The sequence below is a fragment of the Scardinius erythrophthalmus genome, assembly GCF_964197995.2.
Source record: "Scardinius erythrophthalmus genome assembly, chromosome: 8".
NCBI classification, from domain to species: domain Eukaryota; kingdom Metazoa; phylum Chordata; class Actinopteri; order Cypriniformes; family Leuciscidae; genus Scardinius; species Scardinius erythrophthalmus.
In genome coordinates, this window is record NC_138228.1 from 26,484,384 (window position 1) to 26,499,457 (window position 15,074).

At 40.8% G+C, this 15,074-nt stretch overlaps 1 protein-coding gene across 2 annotated transcripts in view; it reads left to right on the forward strand.

The window, feature by feature from the left end:
- The window catches only part of LOC308694927 (uncharacterized protein), a 76,951-nt gene extending 64,915 nt beyond the window's left edge, over positions 1–12,036 (forward strand). Inside the window, exons 2-7 of one of the 2 annotated variants that reach the window (XM_081372740.1) lie at positions 8,016–8,113; positions 8,209–8,250; positions 9,144–9,194; positions 9,415–9,468; positions 9,751–11,080; positions 11,248–12,036. In XM_081372740.1, the coding sequence (XP_081228866.1) occupies positions 8,017–8,113; positions 8,209–8,250; positions 9,144–9,194; positions 9,415–9,468; positions 9,751–10,118 (612 nt within the window). In that variant the 5' untranslated portion in view covers position 8,016 and the 3' untranslated portion in view covers positions 10,119–11,080; positions 11,248–12,036. Of the gene's footprint in view, positions 1–5,797; positions 8,114–8,208; positions 8,251–9,143; positions 9,195–9,414; positions 9,469–9,750; positions 11,081–11,247 lie in introns of those variants that run through there. The other variant, XM_081372739.1, reaches the window with a different exon arrangement.
- The last annotated feature ends 3,038 nt before the right edge of the window (positions 12,037–15,074 follow it).

Genomic DNA, 15,074 nt, shown 5'->3' on the forward strand with positions numbered 1-15,074 from the left:
AACATATTGTGTCCTTCAGGAGATCTGCATACATGATAGTTCAGGATGATGAAGAATTGGATCCAGTGTTGGGCAGTAGCGTCGCTACAAGTAGTGACACTACTAGTTTAACTACATTTCTCAGTAGCGTGGTGGTAGCGTTGCTGTTCCCTTTCGAAAGGGAATTCGCACTGCGTTGAATGATCCTTTGGGGAACGCCTCAGGCATGACAGGTGTCTGAAATCACTATCAACTCACTGCAATCATGTTGACCGGCAACAGCCCGTGAATCATTAGCGTGAATGATTAACCCCCTGGGGTCGGCAATCACACCGGCATGATCTGCTCGCTTTTTTTCTTATCAGTACAAAATACTGTAATCGAGTAATAGATACTCACAATAAAAACAAAGTGTTGTGCTTTTTGCCAAATAAAGAAAAATAAACATGATGCAAGTTCTGCCTTCTCTCTGTCAGTGAAGCCAGCAGCCATATCACCCTGTAGCCCAAGACTGGTTGCCCACTGAAGCTAAGCAGGGCTGAGCCTGGTTAGTACCTGGATGGGAGACCTCCTGAGAAAAACCAGGTTGCTGCTGGAAGAGGTGTTAGTGAGGCCACCAGGGGGTGCTCACCCTGTGGTCTGTGTGGGTCCTAACGCCCCAGTGTAGTGACGGGGACACTATACTGTCAAAGAGCACCGTCCTTCGGATGAGACGTAAAACCGAGGTCCTGACTCTCTGTGGTCATTAAAAATCCCATGGCATTTCTCGTAAAGAGTAGGGGTGTAACCCCGGTGTCCTGGCCACATTCCACACATTGGCCCTTACCAATCATGGCCTCCTAATAATCCCCTTACATTGAATTGGCTCTATCACTCTCTCTCCTCTCTCCACCTATAGCTGGTGTGTGGTGAGCGCACTGGCGCCGTTGTACTGTGGCTGCCGTCGCATCATCCAAGTGGATGCTGCACACTGGTGGTGGTTGAGGAGAGACCCCTGATATGATTGTAAAGCGCTTTGGGTGTACAGTAGTACATATGAAAGCGCTATATAAATGCCTCATTAAAAAAAAAAAAAAAAAAAAAAAAAGTGAAGTCCATTCTGAAACGTGTCCGAAAATGAACTGTAACTCAGCGAATACTCACAAGCCACAAGCATACAGGCACACAGGCATAAAGCTTGAATTCTCTTCTTTTAAATGAAATAATTTTTATAAAAAACAAATATTCTCAGTTTATGTAACCTGTATGAAAAGAGAGATGCCAGTCGTTCTCATTTCATCTCATTAAGTGTTAATGTGACCACGCCCACGGAGAGCACGCACTATTCAAACACAAATGATCTGAGGCGATCCATGCAAACATGTCAACGCCCACATCAGCTGGATAAAACAAGTCAAGTTTATTTTACGTGCACTTTACACAGCTTCGCTGTGAGGAATAATACTATCGTAATAATAATCCTGGGAAATATACCTCAGAAGTGCGGTTTAGTTTCATTTCGAGGAGCAACGGATGCAGCTGAGGATTGTAGTAAGTTCTTTATTCTTAAGTGCTTTGTTCTAAACGCGATATGCAATTGTGTCTGTAAACCACAAAAATACTGTTTAAATATGAATCACGTGTCTGCGTGTGAATGAATGAAAGCACAAATGTGCGATGTTGTTTACTACAGCTTGCAAAAAGACTGTTTAAATATGAATCGCGTGTCTGTGTGTGAATGAATGAACGGCACAGATGTTTACTACAGCTGTAGTAAACAACAGCGTGCATCTGTGCCGTTCATTCACACTTGCACTTACATTAGTAAACATGTTATTTTGACATGAACACATCTACTAGTTTAGCTTTTACCAAAGTATATTGCTATACTGAGATGAGTAAAACAGACGAAATATGAATGTTTAGACAAGATTTTGTTGATTAGTTTTGTATAGATTATAAAGTTTTTACTGTAAAAAAGACTACTGTCACATAAAATAAGCTTTTGTTCGCCAATTTCTGCTCATGTCAAATATATAGTGATGTTTTGTCAAAAATAAAGTATGTATATTGAATTATCAACTAAGATGTTATTATAGTGTTTGTTCCAATATTCAAACTAATGAATCCTTAACTTTGAAATACGTATGATAAAATGCATACTTTTTAAAAAGAAAGATTACACTTGAAATATTGTTAAAATTGTAATTGTTGTTGATTATTGTTGCTAGAGACATATTGGATCACTCCCTTATAGATGATTACAATCGACAGATAAGGGTGTCTGGGAACGCCAGGCAGCATTCCTAGGAGGGGGGGTACTGTCACGGTTCATGAATTCGCTGTCTCTTCCTTGTCTCGTGTGATTGTGTATTGTGCGTGTGATTAGTGTGGGTGTGTCCTCTGATTACCGCTGATCATCAGCGCCAGCTGATTCCACTCAACTCTCCTATATATTCTCAGTGACTGGTGTCTTGTGTTGTCAGATCGTTGTGGTGTCTACCGGTGTTGGTTCCTGTCCTGTTTGGCGTCCTCTTGTGATCTTTGTTCCAGTTTGGATATGGTCTCTTTGTGTCTTCGGTTCCTGTCGTCATCATTTCAATTCTGGATTACGGACTTCTCACTCATCTGCCATCCACCACCTGCCCCGTTGCCCATTGAGGTCCCAGCGTCACTCGCCTGCCCGTGTGTCGTGTTTGTGTAGACCCGACCTTCACTGTTTATTTATAATAAACATCTTTTACCTGCATCTTGCTTCCTCTCGCGTTCATGACAGAATGATCTGACCAGATGGTGGAAGCAGCAGGTGGTCCCACGATCAGCCTTGACGAATTCATCGCTCGCAGTATCACTCGGATGGACACACAGGGCGAGAGCATCGCGAACACAGGGCGGGCCGTACAAGCTTTAGTGTCGCAGGTGTCCGAGCTCACCCAACAACTTCAACATCCGAGGAGTCCCGCTGCGCCGCCGCACCGCCATAGTGTTTGTTTTGACGCTGCTGACTGGGAGAGCGGCGTTGTGGGAGAATCAGGATCCATGCTGCGCCTCGTTCCAGGCACTCGGCGAGGAGATGAGGCGTGTGTTCGACCGGTCGATGGCAGGAAGAGAGGCGGCCAGGGTGCTCGTCGACCTGCAACAAGGAGATCGCTCCGTGTCTGACTACTCCATCGAATTCCGCACGCTGGAGAAATGGAGAAATATATTTCTGATTCTCTAGCAACGGGGTACATCTGGCCTTCCTCTTCACCACAGGGGCGGGGTTCTTTTTTGTGGGTAAGAAGGATGGTTCTCTGCGACCTTGTATTGATTACCGGGGGTTGAACAACATCACGGTAAAGAATACTTATCCTTTGCCGCTGATGTCTTCAGCTTTCGAGAGGTTGCAGGGAGCATCAGTCTTCACAAAATTGGATTTACGCAACGCCTATCATTTGGTTCGCATTAGGAAGGGGGGTGAATGGAAGACCGCTTTTAACACCCCCAGGGGGCACTTTGAATATTTGATCATGCTGTTCGGTTTGTCCAACTCCCCAGTGGTCTTCCAGGCACTCGTCAACGACGTGCTGCGAGATATGTTAGATCAGTTCATATATGTCTACCTGGATGACATATTGATTTTTTCATCTTCTCTCCAGGAACACTTGCAGCACGTCCGACAAGTACTTCAGAGGTTGCTAGAGAATGGGCTTTTAGTCAAGGCGGATAAATGCGATTTTCATGCACAGTCTGTTTCTTTTTTAGGATACATCATCTCGTCTGAGGGAGTGCGTATGGATCCTTAACCTGTTAAGCTGCAACGCCACTTTTGAAAAATCCCAAGAAATGACATACCCAAACTGAAACAGATACAGTTCATGAACCCTTTGTACTAAAAGCACAAGTATGATCTCATTTGAAAGCTGACACCTGGCAGTTTATTGTAAATGTAGAATTAATTATTGTCATAATGACAAAAATTGTTATAAATAGCTTCAAAGTTTTGTAAAGTTATTAGAAATTATTTTTTTATGAAATATCCTCATGAAAATAAAATTGAAGTTGGCACTGGAGCAATCTAGAAATGCACTACAGCTAATGCCACATGTCTAAACATTTTTTGTTTAAAATCTTAAGATAATAAGTCCAAAACTCTGTATTTAGTGAAATGTTTTTCAAGACCATGTCATGTGACTTTATTTTGATTTGATGCTAAAATGCTACTGATGTTTATTGCCATCTTCTAACCATCTATCCAGTATATTGTCTTTATTGTTTTGTGGTGCAAACGAGCCCCATTCAGTCTCAGTCTCCCCCTGCACACATTCACACCTCTCCAGCCTGGTTATGGCTGTAAATATGCATTTCTTTTGTCTGCATTTTAGTTACTAAAGACTGGCTATTCACAGGCTATTCATATGGTTTCAGTCACTAATTTCTTTTCTCAAAGTTCACCCTTACATTTTAAACTGTATCAAATGCATTTCTTGAATAAAGAAACATTTCAGTAAGCATTCAAAAAATAATAAAAATATAACTTCTAGGTGGCAGGTGCACCTAGGGCTAGCTAGCATGTTAGTTTAGCACACCATCAATACACGACAATTTATGAGATTAAAACCATGTTTGTGCTTATAAACTTACTTTATAAAGCAAATCGAGTATTTTAAATAATTTTCTGTGATCTAATTTGGCTTCAGATAAAAAATCAGACAGAAAATATACTATTGGATAGTGTTCTGCACAACGATTCTATATAGATTAGCATTACATTATAAATATAATCTATTATTATGGAAATACCTGGCATGGATTGAAAAACACAGGTAACTCAAATATCATAGCAAACATGTTTATTGTCTTCAAAATGTTTGTATCTGCATGTTACAGCCATAGTTACAGCGCGATCTCTTGTTAGCTGTGTGTGTGTTCGAGGCTTCCTGGATTGTCACATGATTATGGCACTTCTTCATGTTCTAATACTGTGCAAAGGGCGGCGAGGGCGCCCTCAGGCTATTGGTATGAATTGAAAACACATTAACAGAGTATGCAAACGCTCATAATGATTACATCGACGCATTTGGGTATAAATTCAATAAATATTATTCCTGTCTATAGAAATCTGATGTAAACCTATGAGAATATATCAATATTTCTCCAAATCTGCACATTTTTGAGCTAAAGCCTAGAAGGACGTTGTTTTGTGAATCGCTGTCATGACGACGGCACTGGAGTTTTTTTATGAATGAAAGCGGCTGACGCGCATAATTCATATCAAAGGTATCGACTCATTTTTTCATTTCATAACTCCTGACACAAATTAAGAAATAACTGTCGCTATAAGTTTCTCAGAATACAATAGTGGTCAAATTCTGAAACTTGAGTCTTATATCTTTTTAATGATGTATAGTTTGTCAAGGTATAACATTAAATCTGATAGTAACTTTGAACTATATATAAATAAAACTACTTCAGTGCGCCCGCGCTCTGGCAACGGTTAACAGGTTAAAAGGTTAAGGCTGTGGTAGATTGGCCAAGTCCAGATTCCCGTAAGGCCCTACAGAGGTTTCTGGGGTTCGCCAATTTGTATCGGCATTTCATTCGCAATTTCAGCCAACTATCCGCTCCTCTGACTGCCTTGACCTCCCCCAGAACTACATTCAGGTGGTCCGCTGTATTCGCCAAACTGAAAAGTCGCTTTGTTTCGGCTCCCATCTTGATAGCCCCTGATCCCTCACGTCAGTTTGTGGTGGAGGTCGATGCGTCAGAGGTGGGGGTAGGCGCAGTTCTCTTCCAACGTTCTCCCACAGATGACAAGATGCATCCGTGCGCGTTTTTGTCCCATCGTTTATCTCCTGCCGAACGTAACTATGACATTGGTAACAGAGAGTTGTTGGCGGTCAAGTTACCGTTAGAGGAATGGCGTCATTGGTTAGAAGGATCGGGGTACCTTTTATCGTCTGGACCAATCACAAGAACTTGGAATATATTAGAACCGCCAAAAGACTCAACTCCAGGCAGGCTCGGTGGGCTCTTTTTTTCGTTCGTTTTGATTTTTCTCTCTCGTACCGCCGGGGTTCCAAAAACATCAAACCCGATTCTTTATCGCGTATTATTGACCATTCCGAAAGCCCGTCCACTCCCGAGTGCATTTTACCAGAGACTCTATTTGTCTCCACACTCACATGGGAGATCGAGTCGAAGGTCAAGACGGCCTTAGAAGGGGTAACGCCTCCGCCCGGTGGCCCACCGAATCGATTATTTGTACCGGAGGGATTACGGTCTGACGTTCTTCGTGGAGGCATTGTTCTAACGTGGCTTGTCATCCAGGAGTTAATCGCAAGGCAACGATTCTGGTGGCCATTAATGGCTCGTGACATTCGCAGTTTTGTCTTGACTTGCTCGGTTTGTGCCACTGGTAAGACTTCCAATAGACCCCCAGATGGGTTACTCCAACCGCTGTCTGTCCCTTCGAGACCCTGGTCCCACATAGCGCTAGATTTTATCACCGCCCTCCCAGGGCAAGACGGTCATTTTGACCGTAGTGGACCGGTTCTCGAAGGCGGCTCATTTTATTCCCTTGCCTAAATTACCCTCTGCCAAGGAGACAGCGGTGACTATAGTAGACCACGTTTTTAGCTTACATGGCCTCCCGATAGACGTGGTTTCCGACAGGGGGCCCCAGTTTGTGGCACGCACCAAGGCTAAGGCCGATCGCCACCGGTTGAAACCTCCTGTATATGTTGTTGATCAAAAAGTGTGGCTTTCAACCAAGAACATTCCGCTCTGCTCCGTTTCTAATAAATTAGCTCCCAAATTTATTGGCCAATTTACTGTCACCAAGATCCTTAGTCTGATGGCAGTCCGACTCAAACTTCCTCCTGCGTACAGGAGATTTCATTCCGTCTTTCATTTATCCAAATTAAAACCTGTGTTTTATTCTCACATTAACCTGCCGGCCCCGGTGTCTCTTCGTGTCCTGTCGTCATCATTACAATTCTGGATTACAGACTTCTCACTCATCTGCCATCCACCACCTGCCCGGCTGCCCATCGAGGTCCCTGCGTCACTCGCCTGCCCTGTGTGTCGTGTTTGTGTAGGCCTGACCTTCACTGTTTATTTATAATAAACATCTTTTACCTGCATTTTGCTTCCTCTCACGTTTATGACAGAAAGCAACGTCTAAGCTTTCCTGTAGTTCAAACAGTAGAGCGCTGGCGCTTGCAACGCCAAGGTCATGGGTTTGATTCCCAGGGAAAGCAAGAACTGATAAGAATGTAAATGTGTACCTTGAAATGCAATGTAAGTCGCATTGGATAAAAGCGTCTGCCAAAATGCATAAATGTAAATCCTAATAGGTCAATATAAACCTTCTCATTAAATTATTTATTATTGTTTTTTTTTTTTATTAATTACACATTTGGGGAGAGGATATATTCCAAAACTTTCTGAAAATATAGTATGAGAATTAACTACATATGGTCGCTGTCCGATGAAAACCACGTATGTCCATTTTGCCGATTTTGAGATTTTTCGACGGATTGAATGTCCAAGTTAATTTCCGTATACAGTATGCTTCACATATCTAAATGGCCAATGAAAAGTTGTGAAATCATGTCATCTGATTTTCACGTATATCCATTTGGTGTCAAAGCTGTCAATCACGCTTGTAATTGTCACTGAATATTTTTATTTATTTTTATATTTGTGAACCTGGCTGACAAAAGTACGACATTGAAGCTCTCCACAGTTTAGTTCTAATCTAGTTCTTTACAGATTAGTTTGCTTGCTGGTATGTAAATAAACTCGGTCTCATTGATAAGATTCAACCTTTTTTTTTTCTTAGTCAAACTGATCAAATTATAGCCTGTAATGCTACTGTCTGATTGTCACTAGAACATGCCTCACTCATACTGCTATCACCGCTTGCCAGAGGCTGAGAATTTCCAGCACTAGAGTTATCCTGCTACGTTTTTATTGTGAAGATGTTAACGCGCAGATTTCCGAAGTGAACTGAAACAATGTTGACTGGGCATAGCGCTATATTTTTTCTGATCTGTTTTTCTCCCTTCATTCAGGATGTCTGTCTCTGTAAAGGAGCTGTGTGAATTGATGAATGTTAACTATGATAGGGCTGTTATTGAGGCGATTGCGAGGGTCAACAATGAGGAGGAAGGTTTGTAGGAAATAGAATTGAGTCAGCCAAACAGTTAATTCTACATTGTATTCATTACTGAAATGTTAACTAGTTTTCCTCTCTGTCATTCTTAGATTCACTTGAAAGTGACAGTTCTCAGACAGCTGCCAATGAGGGTAGGTACTTTAGGCTTAAATTATTTTCTCCCAGTAGCAGCTACCTATACAGCAACCTAAAGCCTATTGATGTGTTGCACATTAAGATGAAAGCCTGTCACACATGTTATTTTGGTTCCCTTGATCCAAGAAACTGCTGTTGCATTTCCAAGTACTAACCCATCAAATTGTATGTGGCTAAATTAAAACATTTTAAAGGGATAGTTCGCCCAAAAATGATATTTAAGCCATGATTTACTCACCCTCAAGCCATTCAAGATGCATGTCAATTTTTTGTTTCAGTTATTTTAGAAAATGTCTTAGATCTTTCAGTGGTTATAATGTGGAGTTATGGGGTCCACATCGTTAAAGTCCCAAAATGTGCATGCATCCTTCACAAAAGTAATCCATCCGGCTCCAGGGGGATAAACGAAGGCCTTCTGAGGGTAATCCGTGCGGTTTTGTCGTAAAAATATACATATTTAAAACTTTATAAACGAAAATAACTGGGCTACGTCCTACGTCATACGCCAGCATCACCCTCAGAAGGCCTTCGTTTACCCCCCTGGAGCCGGATGGATTATTTTTGTGAAGGATGCATGCACATTTTCGGACTTGAAGCAGCCGGACCCCATTGCTTCACATTATAACCACTGAAAGATCTAAGACATTTTCTAAAATAATTGAAAATGTGTTTGTCTAAAAAAAGATGCATCTCAAACGACTTGAGGGTGAGTAAATCATGGCTTAAATATCATTTTTGGGCGAACTATCCCTTTAATCACAGAGAATTCAAAATGTATAGTTACTGTACATTTGCTGGTCAAAGCTACTGATGCAAGCTCAGTTCTGAATTATTCAAACATTGTAGGCTATTCAGTGTGCTAAATGCATTTTATCTTTATTGTTGTTAGATTCTCTGGAAAGTGATAAAGAAAATCATTCCGAAATAGCTGCCAGTGAGGGTAAGTATTATTCTTCTTCTTTTTCTTCTTCTCAGATTAGACTATACTACAGCCTACACCTCACATTAGTTTTGAGTAGGACTTAAAGACTAAAGCCCATTACTAATTACAAATCTAGCATATTTAATCGATTACCAGTCAAAATGAATGCAATCTTATATCTGAATGATGTGAACAGTGCATTCGTTGTACAAAATGTGTTCCTCTTTATTATTCTAAGACTCACTTGAACACGATCCAGAAAATGAGCCGGATTACACACCTGTCAATGAAGGTGAGTAACTTATTGTCATTATTTTTACATTTCTGTCAGCTACTAGTGGGCTCAGCCGCATGCGCACACACACACACACACACACACACACACACACACACACACACACACACACACACACACACACACACACACACACACACACACACAGACAGCAATGCCAAACTTAAATGCATGCCTACACACTGACACACACACACACACACATATATCCACATGCTAAGAAACCATGTAATGTGCATTTGTAGAACATCATTTTTTTATTTATTTTTTCATATGAAGGTGCCATTGATAATCGGGGAAGGTCAAGGAAGAGGGCCAACCCAGACAATTGGAAGGGTAACATCCAGAAAAGGAAAAGAATGAGGGGCCAATCTTATCTTGGACGAAAAAAAAATGAATTTGTCATCAAAGAAGAAAGAAAAATGGGCGGCCGGTGCCAGTCTGTGTCCTGCCAGAAATCGAGCAAACTACACTGCTCCGAAATTGATGAAGGGAAGAGGAAGGAAATTTTCAAGTATTTTTGGGGGAAATTGGAATGGAAAGAGAGGAGAATGTATGTGAAAACATCAGTGGAGGTGAGTGATGTCAAGCGGCGCCGGACAGGGTTGGGCGAAGAGGGGAAAGTCCTGAGAAGATGGCGAGAGTGAGTGTAAGGACAGAGGAGCAGGACTTCCTAAAGACCTTCCTTCTGGATCTGCCAAAAGTTCCATCGCACTACTGCAGGTCCTCCTCATCAAAGATGTACCTGGAGCCTTTCTTCAAGTCCATCAGTCATCTCCACACACAGTATAAGCAATCATGTGCAGACCACAGCATCCAGCCTGTCACGGCAAGTATTCACTAACACCTTCAACGATTTAAACCTTTCTCTGTTCCATCTGAAGAAAGATCAGTGTGACACTTGCTCTGCCTTCAAAGCCGGGAACATTGAGGCTGCCGTGTGGGAGGAACACTGTGTTAAAAAGGACGACGCACGAGCAGAAATGGTAAAGGACAAACAACTTGCAAACAACACCACCTTGGTTGCATGCATGGATCTGCAGGGCCTTCTCCTCCTGCCCAAAGCTTCAAGCGTCTGCCCTGTACTACAAAATGAAGCTTGGTGTCCATAATTTTACCATCTACAATATGGCATCACATGAAGCAAAAAATTACCTTTGGCATGAGGGTGAAGCTGGGGTCTCTGCCAACGAGTTTGCCTCCTGCATTGTGGGTTACCTTGAAGCACACCCCACTTACAATGAATTCATCCTTTGGAGTGATGGGTGTGGTTATCAAAACAGAAATCTGGTCCTGAGCAATGCCCTCTTAAAGTTTGCTACTGAGAAAAAGAAACGTGTGACACAGAAGTACCTTGAAAGAGGTCACACACAAATGGAATGTGACTCTGTGCACAGTGTGATTGAGAGGAAGTTGAGAAACTGTGACATACATGTTCCAGCTGAGTATGCTGCAGTTATTCGAGGAGCTCGTTCCAGTCCAAAACATATAAGGTGAAGTATGTTGGTTACAGCTTTTTCCAAGACTTCAGCAAAGTCAACATCTGTAAGTCAGTCCGACCTGGTAGCAAAGTTGGAGATCCTACGGTGCATGACCTTCGAGCAGTCAGGTGTGTTTTTTTGTTTGTTTTTTTACACACTTTTTCACAAATACATGAAACATTAGCCATATCATATTAAAATATTTTGTTTCATAAATCTAAACATGCTTTTGGTTCCCTCTTATCTCTGTGACCCGACACCCCTCCACCCTTCTTTTCTTTAATCTATCTATTAGATACAATGTGGATGGCAGTATGGAGTTTAAATTACTACACTCTGACAACTGGCAACCCTTCACATCCCCATCCCTGAGGAAGACGTGTGTCATCGTGGCCCCACTCTATACATCCACCCCAAAAACTGAAACATGTTTTACCCAAGGACTTTCATCCATTTTACAATGCACTTGACCATAAGTGATGCAATTTCACTACCTGGATGAATGGGCTGTCCTGACTTACTGATTAATTTATTAATTAAATGTTCTATTTATTGTGTATTGTCATGTAATTGTTTATGTGCATGTTTTAAAATGACTTGGTCTTATCTGTTGAAATTTTTGGAATTCCTATCAGCCAATTCTGACCGGAAAGACATGATTAAAATCTTGCATTAAAGGGATAGTTCACACAAAAATGAAAATTCTGTCATCATTTACTCACCCTCAAGTTGTTTCAAACCTGTATGAATTTCTTTTTCCTGAAAAGAAAAGATATTTTGAAAAATGTCTGTAACCAAACCATAGTAATTGTTTTTCCTACTCTGGAAGTCAATGGGATCCATCAACTGTTTGGTTACAGACATTTTTCAAAATATCTTCTTTTGTGTTCAGCAGAAAAAAGAAATTCATACAGGTTTGAAACAACTTGAGGGTGAGTAAATTATGACAGAATTTTCATTTTTGGGTGAACTATCCCTTTAAGGCCTGTTGCTATTTTATAATTCCACCTGTAATGTCAGTATTGAATCTGATTAGTTGGTATTGCTTGAATCACTTGAAGAATAAACATGAACTGGTAACTGGAGTTTACTGGAACTGCATCTTCATTTTAACTTTTCTGCAATACATTGTCAAATAAACATAGCCTGGTCAGACTTTGACTTTCCTTCATCGAGGTAAACGTTTCCCCCCTGACGCCAGACATACGTCTAGGAGTGACAAAATTACGGTAGGACTGTGCAAACAAAGTATCTGTCTAGCATTACCATGTCAGTGTATTGATTCATTGTCCCTTCATAGTTTGCAAGAGACATTTAATAAATTTATAATTAATATTAAATAAACTAAGCGTATTTAATAAACTAAGACGTAGGCTATTTAATAAACTGAGCGTATTCAATATGAAACGTGACTTGGCCATTCTAATTAATGATCGGAAGAACGCGTATCGACCACCGTTACTGTAAAATATGCACGTATGTCCATTTAAACTCAATTTTGGTCAAATGTGGATTATATCATTACACTGGCAAGAATATGGTTACATTCAAAGATGCCGTACCAAGTATGACAACGCTACATTCAACTGCTTTTGAAATACGGTGTTTTTTTCACTTCCTGAAAAGTAACCGTTTTGGACATACGTGAGTTTCACCGGGCAGCGACGATATAGTTACTAGAAATGTTTACCTTGGATATTATACAATTTGCATGCATTCAAATTAAGTCCTCACATTCTTTACTTGTGGTACTCTCAGTGACACACCTGAGAGTACCACAAGTTTACCACACCATTATGCGGGTCATTGTCTTCTCAGGTGTGAATCAGAGCATTATTCATGATCATTCACACCCACTCGCATATTGCCTTTCCAAATAAAATGTGTCTTACAAAGTTTAAATCAATGTATTGTGTTATGTGAATGATTTGGCAGGATGATTTTCAGATCATTTTGAAGCAAAAATTCTAGGCAACAACATCCATTAGTCAAAAGTCTTGTGGACACATATTTAGTATGTGTTTTATGGCCTTATTTCAGAAACTTTAATTTTTAGTTTTTTCAATAACCATGCATAAACATTATTCTCTCAAAAATACAAACATGTACATACATGTTGCTCACATATTATGGTAGCCCTGTTTGTGCTAAATAGAGTGTAATTACACCTTTGCCATTAATATGTTTATAAGCAACTGAAAAAGCACAAATGTCAGGGCATGTCAGAACATCTCAAGGACCCCAAAAACACCTTAGACCCCAGAGGGTTAACGTGCTATAGTCTGTTTTTTATAACTGTTTTCGTTCTACTTATGACTTTGTTTATACATGACTCTAGCACTGCACTGGTGTATGATCGTTCTACACTTTTAAATATCCAAAATATATTTGAGAAACATTCCAAGGAAGCTCAGCAGGAAATCCAGTCCTATGTTATAAAACCGCCGCTAAGGATTCCTACGTGGTTGCAACTAGGGATGCACCGATCCGATACTCAGTATCGGTATCGGCTCCGATACTGCCATTTTTGGCGGATCGGGTATCGGTCAGACAAGGCCGATCCAAATCCGATATTGTGCGTATACTATTCTGTATTATTGTTAATGTTAAGCCACACAAAAGGCACACAAACATTATAAAGCACCATATATTTTCGTGCACAATATTATAAGTGTTCTGAAGCCATTATATAGTATAATGTGAGATATAAATTAATATTTAAGTCGTTAAATTCAAGATCACGTAAACGTTTCCCTCAGCTGCGGCTGCAATCATTCTTCATTCAGCATTCAAACAGTGCGTCGCGTTCGGTTACAACAGTTAACACGATGAAACTCTCTCCAAGATGATTCAATGTTACTATTATTATACTTGATCTGTAGATAAAGGTCTATGGTTTCGCATAAAACAACTTTATCTTGCTGGACTTTATTGCTGTAGGCTACCTTAATCGTGTTACTTTCTACCGGGTGTCTGTTAGATCACAACACTGGAGTAAAGTCAGAGCACTAACGTTATTTGTTCTTCACGCGCACAGTAACTGAAATCTAAAACTGTTAAAAGAAAATGCTGAATAGACTATTGCATAGATAGATACTGTATAACACACTACGCATCAATATATATTTTCTTTGTGCTTTAAACTTTTCAATGCGGACTCGACGCGCTGCGCGCTGTGACTCATGTTGCTTCAAGTGCATCATTCTGCACTCGGGATGCGCATAAGCGCTTTGTGCCGCACTGCATTGGAGCCTTTCCTATCATAATAGAGTGACGCAATGAAAGATTATCAATAGCCGTTCTTGTTCTGTCCTATCTATCATATGCTGCTACCTCATTAAACAGCTGTGCTATACATTTAAAAAAAGTCTCAATTTTATAGTAGGATATAAAATAATTGCTATTTTTGCTATATTGCTATTAATTGCTAAGTTTTACCAGATTTAGTGTTACACTTATTGTCTCTAATTTGTTCCCCACTAAACTTTTTTTTTTCACAAAATTTTCAGATTTTATACAATTATTGTGCACTCGTGATTTTTCTAGACTAAATTTTACTGAATTATCCACTAATCTAGTTTCTAATAGCATTTACGTCAGATTATGATCATATATTTTTTGTTGTTGTTTTTCTTTTTCTTTTTTCCAGTTCTTATTATCAGTTCAACACAGAGTTATAGAAATTCTACTTGATAAAAAAAAACTGCGCTGGTATCGGTACGGATCGGTATCGGCCGATACTCAGAATTTTTGGTATTGGATCGGATCGGTTCTGAAAAAATGGTATCGTTGCATCCCTAGTTGCAACATGATCCCTGGTCCCCTTTGCCGAAAAAAAAGACGGCGTCGCCGTGGAAAGCGAGGAGGAAGGTTGGTCAAACTAAAAGCATACCTGATCTCCTTCCCGGGAGGGCCGCGACTTGCGGATGTGCCGCTGTGGGGCTGGAGCGGCGGTCGGGTGCTGTGTTGGCGTGTGGAGAGTGCGGTGTCTCGATGGATTCGGCCTGTTGTGCCGGAGGGGCCTGTGGCGAATCATCTAAGGCGTGCACGATATTTCCACCGGAATGGAATTGACGCGCAGAATCTTCGCCTTGTCCCATTTGGCCGTGGACAGTCGTTGGA